General features: G+C 32.0%; 3 protein-coding genes across 3 annotated transcripts; 1 reads left to right on the top strand and 2 right to left on the bottom strand.

The window, feature by feature from the left end:
• Window positions 1-968: 968 nt before the first annotated feature.
• LOC114164036 (protein PHOX1-like) lies at window positions 969-8,152 on the bottom strand. Its single transcript, XM_028048497.2, has 3 exons — window positions 5,866-8,152; window positions 5,548-5,788; window positions 969-1,345 (listed from the first exon to the last, which is right to left on the bottom strand). The coding sequence occupies exons 1-2, from the start codon at window positions 7,892-7,894 to the stop codon at window positions 5,640-5,642; spliced, it is 2,178 nt and encodes a 725-aa protein (XP_027904298.1). The 5' UTR covers window positions 7,895-8,152; the 3' UTR covers window positions 969-1,345; window positions 5,548-5,639.
• An 8,220-nt stretch (window positions 8,153-16,372) lies between these two features.
• On the top strand, window positions 16,373-19,743 carry OS9 (ER lectin-like protein). The gene is made up of 8 exons (XM_028046071.2): window positions 16,373-16,608; window positions 16,744-16,847; window positions 17,759-17,962; window positions 18,115-18,186; window positions 18,846-18,961; window positions 19,088-19,154; window positions 19,224-19,330; window positions 19,411-19,743. The coding sequence occupies exons 1-8, from the start codon at window positions 16,533-16,535 to the stop codon at window positions 19,562-19,564; spliced, it is 900 nt and encodes a 299-aa protein (XP_027901872.1). The 5' UTR covers window positions 16,373-16,532; the 3' UTR covers window positions 19,565-19,743.
• A 1,120-nt stretch (window positions 19,744-20,863) lies between these two features.
• On the bottom strand, window positions 20,864-25,441 carry NUB1 (ubiquitin-associated (UBA)/TS-N domain-containing protein). Its single transcript, XM_028049451.2, has 11 exons — window positions 25,066-25,441; window positions 24,869-24,991; window positions 24,694-24,790; window positions 24,081-24,116; window positions 23,414-23,601; window positions 23,200-23,302; window positions 22,214-22,395; window positions 22,071-22,148; window positions 21,647-21,749; window positions 21,484-21,577; window positions 20,864-21,395 (listed from the first exon to the last, which is right to left on the bottom strand). Exons 1-11 carry the CDS (start codon window positions 25,362-25,364, stop codon window positions 21,061-21,063), a joined length of 1,638 nt encoding a protein of 545 aa, XP_027905252.1. The 5' UTR covers window positions 25,365-25,441; the 3' UTR covers window positions 20,864-21,060.
• Between the last annotated feature and the right edge of the window lie 804 nt (window positions 25,442-26,245).

A 26,245-nucleotide genomic window follows, 5' to 3' on the forward strand; every position in this document is an offset into this window, starting at 1 on the left:
TTTTTTGATTTAATTCCGTAATTTTTTTAAATTTAACTTTATAATATTATTTGAATTTGTTTCAATTTTTTAATTTAATTTATAATGTTAATTGATTTTATTTATTTTTAATTTAATTCTGTAATATTAATTGTTCGTATTCAAAATTTATTTAGTATTTAGTTTTATAATTTTAGTTGAATTTGTTTCAATTTTATTTTATTGTAACTTTAATTAAATTTGATAATGGTTATGCTAATTTCGAATTCAATGAATTTATATTTCATAAAAAATGACACACGATATTTTTCATATTACAAATTTTAAGAAATTTGTGAAACTTTTTATAATGTTTAATAATAATTAATGAAAAACAGATCAAACTATGAATTTTCTATACGTAAGTAATATTATATACTTTGCAATTTTTCATTTTCTGAAAATACCACAAATCTAATATTTTGAAATGAGGTTGTGATACTTAAATCTCTTGTTCCATTACTCTTCAATGTCTTTATTTTCTTTATTGTAACTAAATTAAGAGACACTAGCATGTTTTTTTTTTCTCTGTTGAAGAAAACTGTAATATACCTATAATCTCCTTAAAAATAATAATAATAATAATAATAAGTATAAGAGATATGAGTATGATATTACCTAAACAAAAAAATCTAGCTTAATTTCTTCTAAAAAGTGTTAGAAAATAGTCCATGGTATAATGTTAATGACATTATATTATAAATCCCAAAAAATATGTCAAAATTTAATTCATACAATTTTCTTACTGGCTTCGATTTCAATTAACTTACAGTCTGGCAATTATGAGAATTGGTGAAATATCAGAAACAGAAAATTTAAATGACAAATGTTAATCTACAGAAAACAACAATTGACTAACAGTTAAAAAACCAAAATTACTGAGCCAAATTCAAAGGGACAATTTTTTTGTGAATGAATTATGAAGATGTAAGAATTAAAATCTGCTACTCTTTCCTTTCAAACAAATTTAAAATGCCTTTTTCCCTTTAACTTTATGAGCAGAATGTGCAGCAAGTTGAATAATTTAGTACAAGGAAACCTCATGTAGTTAGAAATACTAATTCAACAAGTAGTTACATATGATAAACTATTGAACAAGAGAAACAAGCTCCAACTTTCTTTCAGTATAACTTTAATTTCCTACAGGCCACTATAAATCTAACCATAAAGGGAAGGAAATGTGAGCAAAGGCAGAAAGTAACTAAAAGGTAATTTCTGCAACTCCATCTTCCCCACCTGTCAAGAATCTCCCAAACTTTTAAATTCTTGTGAAAGATAGTTTCTTTCTATAACTACAGTGTTGACTAAAGATAGTAGGCAAAGAAACCTGCAAAATAAGCCAACAAAGATGATAAAGTATAATCCATATTTTATGAACAGAGAGGGCAAAGAAAAGAAGCTAGTAGCAGCAAACAGTATCAATCATGCACATAGCTAAAGGTTGCATGGAAAACCATGTCAGTTGAGTAGTACAATAGCATACAAAAATGGCTATTTGTTTCTGCATCCTCAACCATCTCAAAACCTAAATCCCTTTTAAACTTGGATTAGGTAATCTGAAATATAAATCTTTCATTCTGGATTAACCTTTCTGCAACAAATGCAGACATCCATATGTGGACTCCGGATTAGGTATAGATCATATACCTTGTCCATAAAAGGTAACAGTACATTCAATACAATTGATCTTATGTCTTAAGGTGTTTGGATTCTTGATTCAGGAGCAACTGATCACATGACTAGAGAACAACTCCTTTTAGTCAAAAGTGGTGATAGTGTACTAATGCAGATCTGGAAATATAACTTCAGAAACAACTAATGTATTAAAGGATGTTTAATATGTCCAACAACTGACCAGTAGTAGTCCTATATTTGTGCAGAAAGTTACAAAAGATTTGAACTATTTAGCAACCTTTTTTCTCTTCTTATTATGTATTTCAGAACCTTGCCACAAAAAAGATGAATTCAATTGCTAAAAGGACTAGATTGGGTTGTATCTGTTGGAATCCAAGGACCATAACAAAATAAAGGTCACAATGCGGCAAGCAACATCAAAAACATGGACAAGTTTTCAAACATGGATTTATTATATAAGACTTGGGCATTTCTCATTCAACCTTATCAAATCATAGTTCCTTCATCTATTTACTAAAGAGTCTATTAAGTCTTTTAAATGTGATATTTGTCAATTATTAAAGCATCACCATGCATCTTATCCCATATGTGGTAAGAAGTGTTCTATTTGATTTAATTCATCCTGATGTTTGGAGAACTATTTTAGAATATATTTTTTTATCAAAATGGTTTGTTACTTTTATTGAGGATTGTATTCATTACATGAATATAGATTATGAGAGGGAAATTTGAGGTATTTCATATCTTTGTTATCTAGTTCCGTATTATCAATATGGAAAAAATGTCAAAAGAATTAGATTTGATAATGGTACTAATTATGTGAATTATGAATTCTACAAACTTTTGTCTCATAATAGTATTGTTTGTGAACTAACATATGTAAACACTCCACAACAAAACGAGGTTGCAAAAGGGAAGAATGGTTACCCACTGGTGTCCTAAATGGCATTAGTCTTATTGACTCTTTATTGTCTTTTGTTCCCTTTCCTCCCTAATGCCAAGTCAACCTTGTCTAGTTTTTGTGATTTTGTGATTACAACCTACTTTGATTATCAAAGAAGGAAATAACCCACTTTGATTCCAAAGTAAGAAGAGTTGTCTATCTTACAGGTGAGGATCCCTAGAGATAAAAGTAAGGAGGTAAGTATCATTAAGAATTTACCCATTGCATTGAGAAAAAGGAAAAAAATCATATGTTAAATATCTTATTTCTCAATATGTTTAATCTAACAATCTTTTTAATAAACATTGAATTTTTATTAGTGTCATTGAATTCTCCTTATAACCCAACGACATTATCTTTTTCTTTGTGTTAAAGGGCATTTCATGCTATCATTTGAATTAGAATGTGTCAAATAGTGTAAACAATTCAAACACAACCTGAAATGTGGTTTAACACGTCAAAATAAGTTAACGTTGTTGGGCTAAAAGGATTGTATCCGTCCATTCTTAAAAGTTTGAGGACCTTTAAGGATCAAGATGTATCAAAATTTGAAACAGCAACAAATTCTAATTATGCGTCTAAATTTAGAAACTAAAAACATATTTAAACCTTTTGAAAAATACTCTAGATATCATGTTAAAATCTAGGAAAGAGAGAAACATATAGCTAAAATTGTGTTTCTAAAACAACATGGGAACTTCATTTATATTGAGAAAAAGGAAGCAATACAATAAGTAGAGGAAATTTGATATCCTTTAATAATAAAGATATGATATGAGACTAAGTAAAAGGTTCCTAATATATAGATATTATTAATTTCATAAGATCAGTTCTTTATTGCTATAATCATAACAAGACTCAATATCAGATATTGGGAGGAAAACTTATTTATTAATCACACATGAGCCCAAATATTGTTTATGCAGTTAGTGTAGTAAGTCAATTTATACAAGATCCAAGATAAACATACATGCAAATAGCTAACAAAAATTCTTAAATAGTTGAAGTCAAGCCCAAGAAAGGGGTTATTGTGAAAGGCTCTTGATAAAAATTATACTAGATAACCGAAAAATAAAGTTTGACATTAATTGTATTGTGATAACAAGTTAGCCAAAGCATTGTCATTAATCCAGTACATGATAGAACCCAACATATTGAAATTGACACTCATTTTATCAAGGGTAATCTTAACAAATGTTTTGTGGTCACAACCTATGTCCATTAAGGACTTCAAATAACGAACATGTTCACAAAAGGTCTTTTCTAGGGCAGATTCCCTTGTCTTGTAGGCAAGTTCGGAATGATTGATATATTCATATATCAACTTGAAGGGCAATGTTGTACATAGCAGATTATTAAAATAAAATAAAAAAATCCTCAATGTATCCATAGTGATTAGAAAGAAACATACATATATGTAGAATCTTTCCATTCATCTCAGCATACTTTATTTCTTTATTTTTAAGAATTTGATTATCATAAATAGAGATGATAAGAATGTATTTGGTATAATTATTATCAATAAAATAATTTTTTATTTCCATACGAAGTTCAAGTAAAATAAAACCTGCATGATTGTCGCCTAGAAACAAAACAGCAAACTACAACAAATATTCAAGGTATATATACAATCGTTTAAATTGCAGAAGTCATTTATAAGATAATGTAAACTTTAGTAAGTATAACTTGATGGAAGAAAATCTACAAAATAGCAAATTATAGAAATAAAAATCTTGAGAGTCCAAAGCCTTGAAATGCCCGATTGTATTGTAGTCAAAATACCTTTATCATCTATTTCCAGAGTATGGGAAAGAATAATCACAAAATTACCTCAGATGCCTCACAAATAAAAACTGAAAATTGTTGGTGCATGTATGTACACGTTAAGATCTTAGAATGTAGTCACAATATTAAACCGCTAATGTCAGATTATTAGGTCCATAAATTCATAATTTATTTCACCACAGTCAAAATTTCTGATTTAGGATTTCTTCACTTTCTCTCCAAATCGCCGGCATATATTATTACTATTACAAACATTCAGATGTTTCCAAAAGTTTGTTATTTTCCTTAATGTAAAATTTACAACACAAACTATATATGTTCAAAACATCTTTGCATCTAATCTTCAAGGTAACACACTGTGCTCTAATGAAGCAAAGGCTTGATGTCATCACATAAACAAATTCATTTTCATTAAATCAGCCTGCTCTACAATTGATTCAACTGAATATCAAGTTCTTTAACATTATTTCTCAAAGATTCATGCAGAAGAATTGGGCTATAAATTTATAACCTAGTTCTGGCAAGTTAATTTCAATTAAACTGTGCTTGATTCTTGTGAAAGTATTTCTTCCAAATAATATTTAATCTTCCTCTGGTGAAGATATAGCAATCTAAAATCCTTTATTGAGAAATGGGTTTTGTGTATTGAAGTCCTTGCTAGTAACTTCATATGAAAACCTCTTGTATATGGTCAACAAATGTTTATGCTATAAAGAAAGGATATGTACAGAGCAGCTTGTTCATTTTAAAAATAGATTGCAGAAGTGATTCTAAAAGATAAGCATGAAATTTACAAAACTTCAACACATTGCATATCGATAATCAATGACAAGACTTCATTCATAATTAGAAGGCAGATAGTAAATGTCAAAACAGTGCCAAAAAGAAATTGCTATTTTTTGAGGCACTAATCAGTACCTAACTTCAAGCATAATTCTCAATTTACTGCGATGATCACAAAGACAATAATTTTCGCCAGCTAAATCTAACACCAATAATCTACAGTTACTTATCAATGCTAAAATCTATAAGATACTTTTGCAAGATGCCCCTAGAGTCTCATTCCACAAACATGTACACAAAAAGAGAACAAAAGGTGTAGACTAATAAGCAGGGACAATTAATACTACTAAAACAAAAAGAAATAACATAGGACTCTCAGTTACCTTCATGAAGACAATAGCATTTCGGTCACAGAAGCAACCCATGTGGATGTTGGCTCTGTTATTCCTCAACAACTTGCAGAAAACGATGCAACTCATTCAAGCTCAAAGGCATGGAATGTTTTAGATACTCTTCTTCTAAACAAGGGCTCCAAACGGTATGATGGAACACCTTTCTGCAACTTTTTAGCGTTGTACATCTCATTCCATGGTCGGACTATTTCATTAATGTTGAATCCAAGACCTGTTGGGAAAGTTGTAAGTATATATGAATACATATCTGTTCAGCTATAAATTTTCTAACTAGGAAAGAAAATGTACCGTCTACAGCCAAGTTATTTGAACAGTGATTCTTCAACATTACAGATATATCTTTTGTAGAAATTCCAGCAAGTTGAAACTTCTCAGCTGCAACTTCAAGACTTTCATTCCATCCTGGTAGCCCTAACATGAATTCCACAATTGAGCGCTCATATAGTATGGTACCCCACAGAAGATTCATTTGCGACCTCGTATCAGCCACCTGTGAAGCAATTTCATGTGCTGACATATTTTTGAATAGTTGGTCCAACCCCATGTCCTTTAAATGTAATAAAGTATCCTTCGGATTGGAAGTTTCCAGCAACTTCTGCTCTCCTGATTCTTCCCATATAAGCATTCCTTTCTCCAGACTATCCTCAGCACTGTTGTAAAGCTGAAGAAGCTCAGTGGAGGAGGACCATGTTGATAAATCTACCTTAGAACAGAGTGCATAATTCCAAGAAAGCTTGGCTTGCTCAAACAGCTGTTGGCCTAGGGCCAAGAAGCCTTCATAGAAATCTGGTTTAATTTCAATGGCTGTTTCATACTTCTCCCCAGCTTTTTCATATTCTTCGTGTGCCCATTCATACAAACTTCTGATTTGTTCATGCAAATGCTCCTTAGAAGAATCTCCAGTAAAATAAACTTTGTTCCTTGCGCTGGACATATGCACATTTCCCCAATTCAACAATGCTAGAGCTGCCATCTCTTGGAACTTACCTTCAGCAACATCAAGTAGGCCTTGAGCTTCCTCACTTATAATTGTCTCCTCCACAACCTCTGAATAGAGCTTCATACCAAATTCATGAAAATGTAAATATCTGTCAGCTTCCAACCCAACATGGTTCTTGAACAGTTGTGCAAACTGAATTATCCAATCCTCAATGCAAGATGAGCTAATAATGTTCTTTGCCTTCACAACAGATCCATTCACAGGAGAATTAGCAATACTAACCTTTTCTCCACTCTTTGCATTAAGCTTCACAAAGAATGGATCATGTTCAGGATTAACTTCCACTATGTACAGCCGTATAGAACCCTGTGATCCTGTTTCAGCCCACCTTAATTCTTCATCAGAAGTGATAGTGACCAGATCACCCTCTTGGTCCTTATATTTGACAAGAACTGCTCCCAGTCTAGGGAAACGATCACAAATAATTTCCCTAAGCTGAAAGAGGCTGCAATTAACTGGCAATTCAGCCCATCTTATATCCTCACCAAAAACAAGTTTTGCTGCTTTCTTAGGTATATCTTCACTTCTACCGTTACTCTTTTCCTCAATAACTTCCTTAACATCATCTTTTTTCTCAACATCTTTTTCCTTGGCCTTCTTCTTCTTATATTTCTTAGCCTTCTTATCTTTCCGACTGTCCTCAGCTTTATTCTCTTCTAATTTCTCCTCAGCTTGCTTTTCTTCAATTTTATCAGTAGACCTCACCTTCTCTTTGCTTTTCTTCTTCCTGTAAATCTTTTCTCTGTCAACTTTTTCCAGACGTAAATCAGGAGGTCCGGTATAGTCTGGAGGCAACTCAATTTCCGTATCATTTACTACTAATCCCTTAACTTCAAGAGCTTGCTTCACCTTATCCGAGACCTCCAATGCCATTACATTATTTGGCTCTATCTTCAGAACAGTGCTAACATCTCTCAGCGCAAAATCCAACCTATTTAAAGCTTCATAGCACCTTGCCCTCTTCATCAGAGCTTTACTATATTTTGGTGATACTTCAAGAGCCAAATTGCATTCATTGATTGCTTTAGGATACTCACGAAGACCCATCTGCATGTAGCACGCAGCCATGTTACTCCTCAAATAAGAAATATCTCCATGATTTCTTGGAAGCAAATTCATGGCCTTCTCATACTTTGCCAAAGCCCCTTCAACATCCCGCTTCTGAAACAGCTTGTTCCCTTCATCCTTCAACTCTTGAGCCATTGATATAAACGCCAAAGTATCGTTGTCATATGATCTGGAGCTTTCATCTTCTGTCTTCTTATGATCTCCTCTACCTTCACTTGTTTCTCCTACCTGATTCTTTTTCTTCCCCATTTTGAACCCAATAATCCAACAGTAAATAAACTAATCAAAAATACCACTCCTCCTAGTCCACAACAGTTCAATCCACTCAACAACATAAGAAAAGGAGGCTCTTTTTTTTTCCAATGAATCAATTTCACACCCAAGATAACCAATCTAAAACCAAACGCAAAGCCCTCCTCAGAGAAAAAGACAATTTAATAGGAAAGAGCTTCACAAAAACCTATGAACATAGCAGAAGGAAACAATGGAAAAGATACAACTGTCAGGTTGATATAAGAATCACCTAACCAAGATAACCAGCTTTATATATATAACAGTGGCAGCAACTATGAGGAAACATGCTCAAAACCTCAAAGTTGAAATTACTGAAGAATCAACTGGGCTGGGTTCAGGGAATACAAATGCACCACCCTTCTCTCCAAATCAGGATTTGTTTCTGCTGATACAAATCCCAACTCAGAGAGGGGACAAGGACAACCCAACTCAGATTTGAAGGTGAAGGAAATTACCCTTTGGTTATATCACAGAAAGGGATTGAAAAGAGAGAAAAAAAAAAGACCCAGAATTCGGTAACAACGAAAATCTTATCAGGGTGACAAATTCAGGGGAAAAGGTTCAAGCTTTGGGAAGGAAATCCAAACACCAAGAGAGAGCGAGAAAGTCTGAAATGCGAGCAATGGAAGAAAGCCAAACCATCATAACGTTACGTTGTTCCTTCGTCCCTCTGGAAAAAAGTATTGGATTTTCTTCCCCACCCTTCACCTCAACGCCACAAATGAAAAAATAAAAAAGGAGAAAAGAAAAAAGAGAAAAAGATAGATAATGCCGAATTTGTTGTCTGAACCGAAAATTTCAATCCAATGCAATGCAATACAATATCCCTGGGGAATTAGTTTCCATCACTCTCTAATTAATTCCCTAAATTCTTGAAGAAAAAAAAAAAAAAACAAAATCTGTTGGTGGGTCCCACCATGCAAAATTTTGTAATGAATTAATTAATTAATCCTTTCCTTTAGGACAACCTTAGTGTGAAGTGGCACAAACATGTTGACCTTTATGTCATATCCATCAGTTTGTTAGTTTTTTTATTTTTTATATTTTGGCATATATAATGGAAAGGTCATTCATGTTAGTTGGTGTCTCACAAAGTGTATCACTGTATTTTCCTCTTTCAATTTTTTATTTATAGTTATGTTTTCATTCCATTATTTTAAGAATATAATAACTATGATATATATAAATTAAGAAAGTTATAAATAAATAAACAACTATATACCTATTTAAAAATTGTATATATTTATTTTTGTCATCTAAATTTTTAAAATATAACATTATCTATACTTATGACATTTTATATATGGCCACTCATTACATGATCTAGTGAGATTCATTCTCCATTTGTCACATATCTAAAGTCAATAAAGAAAAAGAAAAAAGTGAGATATAGTTCAATATTATTGAAGCATGGATTGTTATTAGATTGATTGGCACCATTATCTTTGATTAACATGAGTTTAGCAATCATGTAAAGGATGTGTGTTTTGGATAAATCTAAAAAGCAAATGGCTATGCGTGAAATATTGGGAATTAGTTCCACACTCCACGGAAAAAAAAAAGTGTTCAAAAGTTAATGATCTTTTGGGGAAAATCTGATTGCAAAATTCAGTGAAGAAAAAATTAAAAAAATAAAAGTTAAAGTAAAAGTGTTATTTTGATTACAAATAATTTATCCAAATTATGAAAACTCAAATCAAATGTGTTTTATAAGAACCGAAAATCTTTTTGGAAACAAAAATGGGATTGAATCTTGCAATACATCATCGGATAATATTTTTAATATGATGGTTGTATGAGACATAGATTAATATAAAGATAAACGAAAATATAGGTAAGTGGATGCAAAGAAATGTATGATCGTTTTACTTTTTTTTTTTTCATCATTTGCTATCCTTAACAAGATGAAGTAAAACCATTTTTATCTTCTCTTTTTCATGTTTCTTTTTTAATAGTTCTTTTATAATGTTAAAATAAAATAAAGAATCGACTTAATAGTTTACTCATTATAATAAATATTCAAATATTTTACTTATAGTTAAAAAAATAAAGACTAATCACTTATAGTCATTAGATATTAGAGAGAATATTAACGCTAATATGCAATATTTTTCTAATAAACACACGACAATTAAAGACTAATCTTGTATTTAATTATCTTATCCATTAAAAAAGTTCAAATAACATTAATAAGTTTATGCATTGATACTAAATTTTTTTTATTGTACTAAAAATAAAATATGTCAATACTTGCATTGAACCAACTATTTATCTTAAAATGTTTAAGTAAATATGATTATGTATTGGATTTCTGAAAATTCAATAAAATATATTTATAGAATTATTTTAAGTAGATAAGATCGAATTAGATTTTCTCAATCTAATTTAAATTAGATTAAATTCAATTTGCATAATATTTCTAAGTTGGATTTAAAGTAAGATTTTAATTAGTTTGATTTGGATTCAACTCAATTAAATCCAGCCCAATATGGATTTGACTTGCAAAGCCCGATATAAAGTGAACTTGACTCGATTTGGTCTCACCAAGCTAACCTAACTTTGTTCCAATTTGACCTATCTTGACTTGGACTAGGCCCGATTGAGACTAACACGAGCTCAACCTAACTTGAACCGGTTTAACCTAGGTTAGACCCAACTTAATCATAGTCTATCTTAGACTCGACCCAACATAATATAACAAAGGTTTGACATGCTCTAATGTATCTAACTGTAACTTGATCTAATGCAACTTGGGCTCTTCACATTGCAACCTAACCTTGAATAAATTTGGCCTCACCCAAATTTTCCTCGACCTTTACTCAACTATATGCATCCAACTAACTCAACCCAATGTGGGCCCATCCCAACTTGGTCTAACATGGACCAAACCTAACTTGACCTAATTTTGGCCCCTTTTAACTTGACTCGGCTTGGACTTTGGTTAACTTGACACGACCTTCTTGACTTGACTAAACCTCACTTGGGTCTATCTCGATCAAACTTGAAATGGAGTCAAGTTGACTTAGCCTAAATTAGGCCTAGGTTGATCCAAATTGAAATAGATACATGATTGTCCTTAAATGAATGTGCTTGATTTGACCCAACTTGGCCCTATAATTACTTGGCTTAGCCTATCTTAATTTAACATTATTCAACTCTCATTCAGCTTAACTTGGGCCTAACCTTACTCAGCTTAGCCTAGGTACAACCTTATTGGAGGTCCTGACCCAACCCAAATTGACATAAGTCCAATCCAACAAATTTGTCATGGTTCTTGCTGAATCTAACTTAACTTAAATTTGACTTGACTTTAGGTTAGGTCTTCAATTTTTAATTTACTCTCCTAACCTTTTAAAGTAAATTATTAATTATTAATTAAATTTAATATAATTAATCTAATCAACTAGAAAAATATTTTATCTCAAAATGAGTCTAAGCAATCTTAATTTGAACGAAGAACTTTAAAAAATGATAATAATTAAAAGTATTACCAATAATATTACATAAACATTTCATCCATGTAAAAAAGTAAATTTAATATAATTGAATACTTCTAATATGATATTAAATTTTTTTAATATCTTTTTTATAATACAATCAATTTAGAAAAAAATTTAGTCAATTTAGAAGAAAAAATAAAAATAGTCGTGTACGAATTCTGTTAATCTATAATTTATTCATACAATGAACAACAAGAAAGTTGAAACTCAAATTACCTTGACAAAACCTTTTTAGGGAAAAAGGCATATTTTACGCTATATATTCACAATTAAGAGTACATTAGTAGATTAGTTTTAGTAAATTAATTTTACTTCTTAGAATTATAATTGATTGATATAGGTGCCATTGATAATTACGTGCCATATCAGTGGATGATCACATCGTTGCATTGGTTTGCTTCTTGCACAAAAAGTTTCTTGCATACTTTGAACAAATTATGGTTAGTAAGAAAAACTAACATTTTTTGCATAAATATGAAGGTTACAAAGTTGTTCCATAATCAATATCTTCATGGTATCAGTGTCTATTATAAATATAAAATATTAAGCGATGACAGATAATAAGATCTTGTAAACTGACTCGATTGACCTGGATCCAAGGTCAATCATAGTTGGATTGGACAAAAGATTGAGTTGAGTTGGCTTAAGATGAATGTCAAGTCATGTCGACCTAGGTAGAACAAAGTATGTCTAGGTTAACGATTGAGTCGAGTCTCTCCGGGTTATAAGGTTGAGTCGAGTTGGTATGGAACACATGTTAAGTTGAGTTGGTTTGGGTCACATGTTGAGTAAAGTCGGTCTGAACCACAAGTCGAGCCAAGTTGTTCCAAGCCAAAAAAATTGAGCCAAGTTGGCTAAGGTTGAAGGACAAGCCAAGTCTGCCTGAATCAAAGAATCGAGTCGGGATAATTCGGGTCAAAGGTCGTACCGACTTGGCCTGAGCAGAGAAATATAGCCAAGTTGGTCTGATATGAAGGTAGAGATAAGTCGGATTACATCGAAGAATTGAGTCGAGTTGACCTAGGTTAAAGTTGAGTCGAGTTGTGTTGCTAGGTTAAATGTTGAGTTTAGTGTTCCTCAACCAAAGATTGAGCAAAGTTGGACTAGACCGAATTTTTGAGTAGAGTCGTCTTGGATCAAAGGTTGAGCCAAGTTATCTTGGGTCAAAGGTTGAGTTGAGCCTTATCGGATCAAATGTTAAACCGAGTTGTCCCCGATTGGAGAGTGAACCAAGTCGGTACCAGCTAAAGGTCGAGACTAGTCAATGCAAACCTAAATAGAGCCAATAATGCACAAATCCTAATTGAGTCAAGTTAGTCCAAAACACAGGTTGACTTAATTAAACTTTCACTGATGAATAAACATTGTTTATCTCAATGTTAAACTATATCTACATTTTTGGACAAATTTATGCATTTTTATTTTCCTTAAAAAATATTTGTTTATAGTTGGATCCAATCAATTTAATGGGGTGGTTAAATTATAAAAAAAAACATAAAATATATAATATAATAGTCTTGTCATTAAATTATATATAACAATATATAAAGATAATTCTCTCTTTCAAAATTCTAATTTTACTCTTTAAAATATAATCATTTATTAAATTTTTGAAAATTGACTATTATTTTTATCCGTTTTTTATAAAATCGTCTATCTCTACTTCTTTTTTAATAAATATAATTTAATTTTATATATTAACTTAATAATTTTATAATATTATTATCTACTAATATAATATCGTGTATATATAAAAAATACATACACATATATTATCGCATATGTGTTTACACTGGTATTAATAAAAACCGAACACTATCTAAATTTAGAACATAAAAAAAATTCAATCTGGCATCATATATGTAACTATTTTAAAAAAACAACCCCTAATACGTAAATATTATTTAAAATGATCCCACTTTCGTAGATAACCCTCCTAAAATATCATCCGAAGAAGTTAGGTGGATTGGAATATCATCCTGGGAATGTGATTTTCATTTGTCGGTTTACTTAACCAACAACCATCATAACTTTTATTTTTTATTTGCTTTTTATGTTTTCAAGTAAAGGAAAGAAGGTTATTCAAGGTTATTCAAGTTATGGCGTTCCACTACGTGAAAAGAATTATTTATAAATGAAATATTAATATAATATGAACTTTACCATAAAAAGTTTAAAAATTACAAATATTAATAAATATATCTCGTTTTAACTTAAAATAATTTATATTTGTAACATTAACGCTATTTTACATTTTTATTTATATATAACTTTTATAAAAAAAACTATTATTAAAAATAGTCTTATGAAATATTTTTCTTCATCTGTAACTTTACTATAAGCTATTCAGATGGCTTGAGGAAGATGGAGACCACACACGTGACCACAAGGCTCTTTTAGTTGAAAAAGCAGATAAAAGGCAAAGGTATCATCATATCACATCATCACCATGTAAGATTTTATTATTACTTGTTAATTAAAATAATAATAATAAGTAAATAAATTAATAATAAAATATCAAAGAATAATCTTTCATACAAAAAAAAAAAAAGTTAGACATATACTACCTTCAATAATTTTTGATTTTCTAAATCCCATTATCAGTTTCAGATCCAAAATCTAAAATATGGATAAAAGGATTCCAAAAATCTCATTACACCGACTAAAAAAAAGTATATTATATAGATATATGTATATCTAGATATGATGTATTTAAATTTAAGGGTTTAGATTTTTTCCATTTTTGTGCCTACACCTTCTGTCTTGTGTCCCAACTAACTTTACATTTCAATTTCATCTTCTCTGACACTTTATTAGTAGTGGGTGGGAGCAAGTTCCTGAACAAAGTCAACGTCACCAAAATTCATAATCATCACAAATTCATAGAAAAGAAACAACACCAAAATCTCAACACTTGATGAATTTTAATACACTGAAAAACTTATTTTCTAATCCAGTTAACGGAGGAGAAAAATATAAAAATAAAAATAAATTATGTTTAAATATAAGATTAATCTACTAATTAAGTCTATAAATAATCACTCCTCCTTTATATTTTGTCAATATTTCATTTTATTTAGGTATATTAAAGACTTATATAAAACCATTTTTAATAAAAGTAACATCAAGTCATTATTCAAGAAAGATTTTATTGTTTTTTATATGAATCTTAATTTGGTATTTAGACATTTTTTTTTCAAAATTCATCTTCATAGATATTAGCTTAATAAAAATGGTTGTTTTTCTCATAGCTCATTTAGTCCGTGTTTGGATGGAGGCTTTTGTATTGTGGTGATGACAAATTCCGTGCTTCCCTAGGTCAACACAATTGAGACAATTTTTTACGTGGAAAAATTTTATTTACTAGGTCAAATTTAATATACTTTTGGTTAACAATAATTTAAATAATAATAATAATATAAAATTATTATTTAAGAAAATGTATTAGAAATTTATTCTACTAATCTCTTCTGTAAATTTTAATTTTATTTTTGTAATTTTAATATTTTTAAATTAATAATAATTTCAATTTTATTTTAATATAATTTTCATTACTTAAATTTAATTTTATAACAAATTTCTAAAAAAATAATATATTGGTAATCTTCTATTTCTATCAATTAAAATATTTTTCTAATCTATCACACCAATCACATTATTTACAAATTTTGAAAAATTTCTCTTCAAATACCTTCATTCATCCATTTTAATTCTTTATCCAAACAACACCAAAATATCATTTTCATTCTTTCAAATTCATTTACTTATTTTTCTTCGTATCCACTTTCCAAATCAAACAATATTTTAAAGAGATTTAGTTTTTTAGGTTTTGATAAAATATTTCTTACTCAATTTAAAATATTCATAAAGATAAAATTCAACCAAATATATGAAGAGGCACGTAGAATTTTTTGTACATTTTTCAATATGGATGTGAGCTCTCCATCCATGTGGATTTACTCAAATAATCTAGTAAAATCCTTGGTGAAATTTTGCACAATCTTAAAAGCCATGTAGATGTAGCCACAATTTTTATGGTCAAAATTCTAGGACAATTTTTGATAGGTGTCTTCATACCCATGTAAAAGCAACCATATGCTTGTAGTTATTCATTGTTTTATTTTATTTTTTATGAGTATGTCTCACACTATCGTGGAAGTAGTCACACCCTTGTGACAAAATATTTAGCGTAAAGTGCACACCTATATTAGTAGATAATGATTTCTAATGTTGATAATACAAAGAGTTAGTAAATCAAAATAACTTTAATTCAAGTTTTAAAAAGATCATTGACACAATATAATCTTTTAGTGAATTCTCTTTATTAGATATAAGAAATGAACAATCCCTATAACATAAAATAAGAATAAGTATGAGTTATTATAGAAATATGATGTTAGGTTAAAATCATATACACATCCACGTATGAATTCTTATTAGAGTAGTAACAAGATCGTACGATGTTTAATTTAACAAAGAAAAAAGGTGTATTATAGATAAAAAGCGTACTTTTGTACTTAATTATTTTTATCACTTAATCAAAATTATAGAAAGTTAAACTTTTTAATTTTATTATCTTAGGTGGAATAACCATAAAATATTGATATATGCGTGAATACTTAAGCTAAATTAAGTAAATTAATATTGGAGAGATAAAAAGAAAATACAATATGAAGTTTTTACATTGTACCAAAAGTAAATTAAAACTATTAATTTTTCACGTCAGTTCAATGATATTATAAAAATGTAACGTTAGTAGAAAAAAACAAAAATTAAACAGATTAATATTATTTTCTTTTAAAATAAAACATAAGTAAATGATACATCTTAAGAATTAAATTAAAAATCAAACTTAAAAAAAATCACCAATCAAAAACAGTATAAAAAATTTAACATGTGAGAGAGTATATGAATATATGATCTAACATGAGAAGGCCATTCCATTGTGACACGTGGCAATCGTGGATTGGTGAGTAGACGTGGACGGTTTGGCATCACGGTGATCCTGGTTCGAACTTCTTTTCGTTCAGTGCTGAGGAAACGACGTCGGAGCTGGGTTTGGTTGGTTGTGATCTGTGAGGGTAAAGAAGACGATGAGGCCACTCTTTCTGTTCTTCATTCTCTTCTCTTTCACCTATGCCTCCGAACAAATCTTCCCTGCTCATATAGGTCATTATCTTTTCTTTCTCCATTCTTTCTTAGGGTTTCAAATTCAATTATTGCCATCGATTCTTCAGATTTCAGAATCATAATTCTTTCAGCTTTTCCATTTTTTTTTAATTTTCTCTGTTGTTGTCATAACAGGTAGTATATTTGGTGGTGCTGGTGCTGGTGCTGCTGCCGGTGGCCGTTCACGGGAACCTAAATACAATATCGAATTCCATCCCCAAGATTCCCCTTTTGTCCCTGTGAGTTTCTTTATGTTTACTATTGTTAGGGTTGCTATACTGCACTTTAAGTGAGTGTTCCCTGCCCCCTTGGTTTTGGAAAGGAAGTAGAGGTTTTCACGGAGTTTGCACTCTCATGCATGGATAAGTATTGTGTGTCTCTTGGACGATCAAATACGTTTGTGATTGGAATAATATTTACAGTTTATTTTGGTAATACTGGTTCTGAAAACCCAAAGTACTAATCGAAGAGATTGGAAATAAGAGTGCATGGTTCTTTTTGATGGATTAGGAATTAAATGTCCTGTTTGTTTTACTGCAAACATTCATTTGTGATAAACAAACATGTCTTTACTAGTGTGCATCGTGTTTGGTTAATTTTTGAGGTGGATGAAATTAATTTTGTTGAGAAGATGTTAGGATCTAATTGCATGGTATGAGTTCTTTGAAAGGAAATATTTTAGCTTTAAAGGCAAATATAATTGATTGAGGGTTGAACCTACAAAATTTTTAAAAACATCTTAGTTTACGATACACAGTCAGTGATTCTTCTTCACCATCCAAGCGATTAAATTCTTCTAGAGTCTAAACTCACTTTCAACATATCATTCCCAAATACAATTTAATTATTTTTAAACATCAATTGTTTCAACACTGGTTATTTCTATCACAGTTCTTTGAAAATCAATTCTATAACAAAACAATCTAATATAAATAGTACAGACCCAAAATAGTTTAACTAGTTTGACTGACAACTCAGTAACTCACAATTTATGGTGGTTGCCTTTTAACGAACATACTAGGCTTTTTAAGTTCCTTTCTAAGCCTCTGGGCATAACTGGATTTTTTCTTTTCAGGATAAAGTCAATTTCAACTTTATATATGTTTATCTCATGACCTGCTGATAAGAATTTGTGATACTTCATTTGCAGGATGATGACCAGGAATCTATAACAATACCAGATAAAAATGGACAGAAGTTTATCTGTTACTTACCTAAGGTGGAAAAGGAAAAAAGTGGAAAGCCTGTTATCCAACACAATGTTAGCAGTATGATTGTTGAAACAGAGAAACGGATTAAGCAGAAGACACCAGATGAACTGCTAGAAGCATTAAAGGGTCCGTGCTTTCTCAGGGTTAGTATTTGAGTTATTTCCAGTGGTGATTTACTAATTACTATTCATGAAGTTTGTGGTCTGGGTATTTGGGTTTTGGGTTTTGGTGAGTCTTATTTAAACATATGGCATCTATTGTAAATCATTTCCTTACTGGGTGTTTGAATGTGCAGCAAGAAGGTTGGTGGTCATATGAATTTTGCTATCAAAAGAAGTTGCGGCAACTACATTTGGAAGATGATAAGGTACCCTCTTGATTGCATTCAGTTTTGGCCCTTCATGGGTGTTTGTATAAACTTCTCTTTGCTCCGTCCTCTCTTCAGCAGCTCAAAGTGATGATGTATTTGTTAGGGGAATTACATTCTTGAATAAGTTTAAGAAGTACTGACTGAGACACATATGGATACGACACTGACATGGATACCAGGACACGACTAATGTTCAAAAGTGATACTGCTGATTACGCGCTTACACACACACACACACATATATATATATATATATATATATATATATATTTATTTATTTATTTATTTATTGACGTGTGATAGAGACATACAGTGTATCTGTATGAAATTTATACTCCCCAACATAAAGCATGTTGCTCACTGGACAAGAAAATTTATCTCTTAATGGGACACTTTTGTTCCTGCGTAAAAGGAGAGGATCCAATATTTCTTGATAACATCCTTGTTCAATTTTCCTTGCCGTAATTATTGATTGTAGAAGTTAGTCTATAAATCGTACATTCAAAAGACCTATCTTTTAGTTTCTCAATTTTATCGAAGTGCATTTTAGCAGGTTCAACTGTATAATAGTGGATATGTTTTATTATTATTATTTAGAAACTTGTAAAATCATATATCCATGTATCTTAATCAGTGTAAATTTTTCCTTTTCACAGATCGTCCAGGAGTTTATCTTGGGAGAGTATGATCCGGAGGCTACAGCTGCATTTAACCAAAATCTTTCCGACATTTCTACATTGAAGGATCCCCGTTCAAAAGATGCATCTCAAAGGTACCTTATCGATGTCTGTTTCTAAGTGCGAGAATTGGGTTAACTTGGAGAAATGGTTTCACATGATATATGCTGTGGATGACTGAATGATCAAAACAAATACGTAATTATATAATATTCTTTCAGGTATCATGCTCATCAATATACTAACGGAACCATGTGTGATCTTACAAATAGGCCAAGAGAGACCGAGGTATGAAATTGCAGAATTGGGTCTTTTTCTTCCTTCCCTCATCATATTGATTTCATATTTTTATTTTAGGTGAGGTTTGTATGCTCCGAACCCAGAACGATGATTAGTTCAATCACTGAGATTTCCACTTGCAAGTATGCACTTACAGTGCAATGTCCGACGCTATGCAAGCACCCGTAAGTCCTCTGCGCATCTTTCTTTGAAGTTTTTTGTCTCATCACTATATCTAAGTTTTATGCTATTAATGTTTCGGCAGATTGTTTCAAGAGGAGATACCAGTATGGCACACCATCGATTGTAATGTGCTCCCAAAGAAACACATGGGTTCCGAAGTGAGGCAAGAAAACCTAAACATGGAGATTGTTATGGTCACAGATTCAGAAAATAATGACTCAGAATTAGAACAATGATATAAATGTACAGAAAAAAACCGTAGGGAAAGTAAGTGACATGTATTTTCTACAGTAAAGGAACATCTATTTTCTATTAGCCTATGGCTAGGTGGGAGACTAGGTCATGTCTCCCATCATGGAAAACAAGTTTTACAAAGTTAGGTTTTTGTTCAAATTCAGATTGGTCGTTGAAATTTTCTGCTCTCTTTTTCCTTTTCCCAGTCTTTCTGGTATTTATCTTTTTTAATTCTCACTCCGTTTTTTTCTCCTTATCGTCTTTTAGTCTTTTCCATTCTACATTAACCACTGTCTGTGTTTGGATTTTCGTTGGAAAATTAATTTGAGTTCAACTCAATGGGAGTGAAAAAAAAAAACAATTTGTCGTAATTCTTAAATTAATTTTATTTTGAGGTGAATATTCTTTTAACTGGATTTAAAAAGTGTTAATCACACTTGAGAGTTGATTTGGGTATTCCATCTAAAATTCAATCACACTCTACGTTGGTCTTTCGTCATTTCCTTTTCTTCACAAAATTTGTAAATTTTGCTCATGAAACACCTTATTGATGAAACTAGGTGTCCCTAGCCATCGGATACATAACCTACTTTTTCACCTAGCGAGAGCCTTTCAGTTGAGGCAAATTGATCGATCTGGATTAGTTTAATCTGAAAGTTACCGATCTCAGATACTTTCTAAAAAATATTACAGATAAGGTCAAACACGACTTCACTTAAAATTAACCCAACTAAACTATGAACTAGGTGAGAGAATAACATTTCTGAATTTACAAAATCTAGTAAAAATGTGAAAAATTCATTTTAAGAATCTAATTATTAAATTTTAAAATCTTTTAAGAGTGTAAAACAACCTACCCTAAATTAAATTTTGAATAAACATTTCATGTTTTGTTACCATTTTAGAAGATAGGATCTGTGTATGGAAAAAGAAAAAAATAACTTCGAAATTTGTAAAAGATATTACGGACAGAAAGCTAAAGAAAGAAGGTTATTAAGAAAATAAGAAGACGGAAAAACGAAAATGATCTACCGGCTTTGACGATGAAGTTGTTCATAAGAACGTAAATGAAATGCAATGAAAGTAATTTCTTTTAATATTCCTTATATATATATATATATATATATATATATATATATTAGAACGACAAAATTCCAAATAATGAAGTTGATCCTTAAAGTTAGACATGAAAAAAAATTAGGCTAGTTTAGGTTCTCACAATGATTGTTTTTCGTAATTTTAATATTTTACTTTTCAATTTTTTTTTTCATACATGTCAACCAAATCATAAAAAAATGACATAAGATAAACACGTCAAATTCGTTATCTATCAGCGGAAGGACAATGTGCTCGTTGGGTGGAGTTTTTATGATACTATTTACATCAAGCTCCCACGAGCATCAAATACGTTGTTATCTATATCAACCTGCTATTTACATAAACTGCTCAATATTATTCTAAATATTTTTTTATTTTTTATTATAAATAATTTGTTTTCCTAGTGGGAAGCAGTTTGAAGCAGGGCCAGGTACTCGGTTATGGCTTCTCCTTCTACATTAACTTCAATGTCATAATCAGCCAAGGCATCTGCTTTTGCAATATCTGCAGAGAGCTCATCTTCCATTTCTTTATCTCGTTCTGTTTTACTGTCTTCAACCTCATCCGTCGTGTTTAGATGATCATCAGAGTTAACATTGTTAGGTAATGGAGCAGATGAAGTAGCACCACCATTGGAGGTGCCCGTTGAATCTGTATTGGGTTCAATCCCAGGTTGTGCTGTCAGTCTTAGCAACACTTGTTCGACACCACCTCCGGCCTCAAAAGCAGCAACAACTACAAAGAAGCAGCAGTATCAGAATAACCCTATATATGCATAAAACTTTGTATAATGTGACTTGAATATCTGTATAAACTTGTATACCTCTTGCTCTATCAAAACCCATTCGCACAACTTTCTCAATTTCATAATCTTTTGCTTGTTTTTGTCTCTTCCTTTTCCTTGACTCGATCGCAACCTTCATATTCATGATAGTAAGTAGGAAAATTGTTTTAAGTGACAGAATTTTGTTAAGACAAATACTAACCTGTAAAGCAGAATTAGTTTCAGGATTCGTCAAATCATCCAATGCTTTCTGAGTATCATTTTCATTTTGTCTAAGGGCTTCAGCAGCAAGCTCCTTGTCAAACCTGCCAGAATAGCAGTGTCAATTCTGATGACTAGTTCGATTATGCAAAAGCAGCATTATAATACTAGAAGAATAAACCTGAAATTCATCCCTGAAGTAGTATCCTCTCTCATATGTTATGTATCAAGTATTACAAGTTATGCATGCTAAGTATCATGTTAATGCAAGGATAGATGTCCGGCACGAATAAATAAATTCTAAGTGCCACAAGCCTAGGTACTTACAATACGTTCCAAAAAAGTATCCCCCCTTATAGACCAATGTTTACAATACGCATGAACAAATATCAATACTCACAATACAGAACATAAATAGCCCTTACCCAATAGAGACCAATTCATTCAATCTCTCTAGATCCACAGCTTTCTTTAAGGGTGTCATTCCATATCGCTTTTGTTCCCTGGGAACAAGCTATTTAGAAAGAGAAACACAAAAAGAAAATAAAGCAGATAAACATTAACTCACTTAATTTCATTTCTTCTCCTCACATCCTCCTCCCGCTTTTGCAATTTCTTTGCTTTCTCCTCAGCAAGGAAATCAATGGCACCTCCAACATCTTGATTGTTCATCCGCAATGCTCGCTTTGCATCGCGTTCAACATAGCCCATGCTCATAACAAATGATAAGGCTTCATCTGACACTTGCAGCTGCAACAGAAAAGAGCATTGCTTACTAGAGAAAACGAGGCAGGGGTCATACAAAACAAAACTGTATATATCAATCAATTTCAAAAACATTTGAAGCCAGAGGGATCCTAACTATCTACTGTTAACTTCAAAATTTTAAATATTAAACTCCTTATACAAGGTCAAGCTTCAGCCACTTCATCTAATTTAATGTGCATTTTGTAAGATTATCATATATGACAACAGCTACGAGAAACTGATGTAACATACATACAAATTATTCATAACTAAAACAATATAAGATTTTGAAAATTAAGATAGTAATTTACAAGCTTAGGGGTGGTTACATGCTAAACTAGAGTGAGATAAGTCAACTGATGCACAAATTTAATTATCTTTATGATACGGCAGAGAAATTTTATTGTATCAACATATAGTCCAAACCCATCACATGAAACCTGCTAATGACAGCTCCTATTAAAGTCTCTTCCTGTAAGGCTGAGAGTGTCTTTCAATTTCCACATGGTTAATATAATATCATACTAGCAAAGAAATATAATAGTCTATATAAAATTTGGATAAAACATTTATATCATGTTAAGAATAATTTATAATGTAAATAATTATGAGTTCTGATTATGGTATACACACACGTATATTAAAAATAACATTGTTTATACAATATATATATATATATATATATATATATATAAGACAATATGACAAGAATACTTAAAAGGAAATTTGAAACTCTTGTCTAACTCCAACAAATGTGTAAAATGTTGTCTATATTTCTTCTATCCAATTTATCGCACTTTTACAAACCTGTTCAAACTTAGCTCTTGCAGAGGCTAATGCTTTTCTGGATTTCTCTAACTGGCCAGTATGATATGCCACTACCCCTTCAAGCAGCTCTAGTCTCAAATGCCTATAAACCAAACAAATTCATTTACAGGATGAAGAAAAAAATTAGCTATTTATATTTCACCACATACATATTGAGTGTTTTAAGGGGGAAAAAGCAAGGGAAACAACTCACAATGCAAGTTCTGGAAATCGACCACCTTGTAAGAGCCTCAGGCGAAGAGAATCCTTTCCATGAGCCCGTTCAATTCCTATCCTAGCTATTTCAAGACGCTTTCCTGCGTCTGCGAGCCATCTGATGTCTCGTATCATAAAATAGCACCATACCATGTCTATTTGTAGTATAGGAACATTGTCAATAAGCTGAAGAGACAAAATTTGTATTAGACTCAAAACAAAAACATATGTATTAAAAAATTTGGCTCTTCTAATTTTTTTTTTTTTTTTTGTGGGGGGAACTATAGAGGAAAAAATACAGTTATAAACAATTAATAGAAGAATCAACACTCAAAATCTGCTACTTTGACACTTCAACAAATATTTATAACTACGTATTTTCTCTGTCTCTGACTTCAGAGGATTTCAATCCTATATTCCCTCTAAAGATCTGTTTCCTAAGCAATCAAAGAGCTTCATTACAAAATGCATACATGCAACAAAATATTGCCAACGACAAGTAATTTTCAGCAAAAGAAAAGGAATAGGTAGCTAAAACACAGTTTTCAGTGAAATAAGTACACAATTAGACTAAATCATGCCCCATTTCTTTACTTGAGTAAATAATTTGCAACAAAATTCTCTCATGGGCCCAAATGAGGATAACGTTTGAATAAATTACTCACCTCAATGACTTTTGAATCACAAAGAGAGAACGACTCCTGCAAAAATAAATGAAATTTTGAATTAAGAGTGAAATTAATAAAAAAAAATCACTATCCAAGCAACACGGAAGAGAGGCCATGCGCGCAATTTCATGATTTATATATAAGTAATTTTCTGCCAAAATAATAATAATAATATAGCAAAAATACTACTCAAAATGTCAAGGTTAAAGAAAGACAGTAAAAATGTCACAGAAACTATAACCACAAACTCTTGCCCTGACAAAGGCTACTTCCTTCACCACACAATGCTCATAAGTCAGTGCCTATTCGTCACGTATCATTGAGCATAATGATGGTGAGTTACACCGAGCAGCAGTATTGCAGTTCAGGACTCGATTCTCCGGAATTCACCCTGCTTTTTCCCCCGTACAGTAATCCCTCTTAACTGTTTGAATCAGTGGCTTACACTACCCCAACACTCTTTTTCATCCAAAAAGTACATTGCAACAAGTTTAAAAGGCAAGTGTAGAGAGTGAATTTCAGAGAAACCAAAAGCAGTGTATAAGTTTCAGTGTAATTTGCTTATCAGAAAAACACATTCGCAACAAAACATTAACCTATAAAAACTAACCTCTCCCATGCTAAGCACTTCGAGCGCATCTTTGTAATTCCCCTGTTTGATAAGTTTCTTCCCCTTCGCGTGAAGCATCAGTCCCATCATCACTGCCCTGCCACAGAACCCAAACCCTCACGTTCTAATTCAAAACGAAAATTCCAAACACAAAAAGCTCACACGTGCAACACACCTTTGATCAGTCTCAGAGCCTAACCGCACTTTCTGTCCACTCTGATCCTCAACTTCGATATTGAAGTCCTCAATCGGCAACGCACCATCCGAGTGGCGTTCCGCCATCGCAGTCGCAGCAGCCCTGTCCACAGCAAACGCAACCAACTAAGTAAACCAAAATTTTCGCGAAATTAAAACCGCGGCAAGGCGCGTGACCTGATACGCGCGAGTCTGGAACAGCGCTCTTCCTGCGCGACGAGGGATATTCCCTGCTGCGGAGAGGAGGCGCGCGTGGCGAGAATCTTAGCGTTGTTCTTTATGCCGAGTTGGGAAAGGGTTTGAGGTGGAACGGCGTCGTCTCGGAGAATCTTACCGGCGCAGATGAGGTTGATGGACTGCGACGGAGAGTTGGATCGCTCGGCGACGCAGTCGCGGAGCATGGCGAGGGTCCAGGCGTGAAGGTCCACCTCTTCCACCACCCCTGCCCACGTTCCTCCTATCTTCAGTTTCGCCATCGCACAAACACACACACACACACTGAAAACTATGGTTTTTTTAAGCTTTTCGATTTCCAACTCTTTCGTGTCAACAAAGAAACAAATGAGGAATAATGACGGAGTAAAGTAAACTAGTTAGTTAAGAATATTAATTACTTTAATTTTATTTTCTCAATTACTTTGATTATGGATTTGAATGTTCTCTCATAGTAACACAAGATATGTTCTTCTGGACAAATTTTAGTCTTAACTTTAGTTGTAATTTTAATTTCGTTCCTTATATTTTATAATATCCAAAAATTTTGCTCTTAATTCTTTTTTCGAATTTTTTCATTCAATTTTTATTTTTTTCAATTTTTAACTGCTTATTTTTTTTAGTTCAATTATTTACAATTCATCTTTTATTTTTAACACGACAAAGTGAAATTAAGGTCTGTTCGTTTTAGAGAATTTTCTGTTTCAGCGTAAACGAAAGGATGAATCAGTAGGGAAGGATGATGTTCATTTTGGATGATATATGGACGAGTGTTTGCAGTGATTTGGGAGATAGATGATTTTTCTGATCTCGCTTTGTGCAGGTCGAATTTGAAGGATGACTGCAACAAATGACCCTTTTATCCATTGTCCCGTTTTATTATTTACATGTTTGCATGTACCAATATAGCACCTACGTTGTTCAGCTTCAGCGGTGACTATGTGAGAAATTTCAGTGCAGTAGATCGATCTATAGTGGCCTGGAACTGATCCCATTCGTTCTTCATGCATCTTGAAGCTTGGAACAGATCCCTTGAATCTTGGAATCGATCCCAAACATGCAGATCCAATCCCCTCAAGCTTTGGAACTAATCTTCTCTTCGCTGGACTTCGTTGGAACCTTCTGGCAAGTGGGAGAGTGGAAT

The sequence above is a fragment of the Vigna unguiculata genome, chromosome 9 (assembly GCF_037176805.1).
Source record: "Vigna unguiculata cultivar grain cowpea cultivar isolate G323 ecotype 2 chromosome 9, ASM3717680v1, whole genome shotgun sequence".
In the NCBI taxonomy this organism is placed as follows: Eukaryota; Viridiplantae; Streptophyta; class Magnoliopsida; order Fabales; family Fabaceae; genus Vigna; species Vigna unguiculata.

What these genes read in the sequence shown, in the direction of transcription:
- LOC114164036 (XM_028048497.2), bottom strand. Translation starts at nt 7,894, where the DNA reads ATGGGGAAGAAAAAGAATCAGGTAGGAGAAACAAGTGAAGGTAGAGGA. An exon ending in AAATAACTTGGCTGTAGACG is followed by an intron (nt 5,789 to 5,865) that starts GTACATTTTCTT and finishes CTTTCCCAACAG; the next exon opens with GTCTTGGATTCAACATTAAT.
- OS9 (XM_028046071.2), top strand. Translation starts at nt 16,533, where the DNA reads ATGAGGCCACTCTTTCTGTTCTTCATTCTCTTCTCTTTCACCTATGCC. An exon ending in AATCTTCCCTGCTCATATAG is followed by an intron (nt 16,609 to 16,743) that starts GTCATTATCTTT and finishes TTGTCATAACAG; the next exon opens with GTAGTATATTTGGTGGTGCT. An exon ending in ATAGGCCAAGAGAGACCGAG is followed by an intron (nt 19,155 to 19,223) that starts GTATGAAATTGC and finishes TTTTTATTTTAG; the next exon opens with GTGAGGTTTGTATGCTCCGA.
- NUB1 (XM_028049451.2), bottom strand. Translation starts at nt 25,364, where the DNA reads ATGGCGAAACTGAAGATAGGAGGAACGTGGGCAGGGGTGGTGGAAGAG. An exon ending in TCCAGACTCGCGCGTATCAG is followed by an intron (nt 24,992 to 25,065) that starts GTCACGCGCCTT and finishes TGCTGTGGACAG; the next exon opens with GGCTGCTGCGACTGCGATGG. An exon ending in AAACTAATTCTGCTTTACAG is followed by an intron (nt 21,578 to 21,646) that starts GTTAGTATTTGT and finishes ATGAATATGAAG; the next exon opens with GTTGCGATCGAGTCAAGGAA.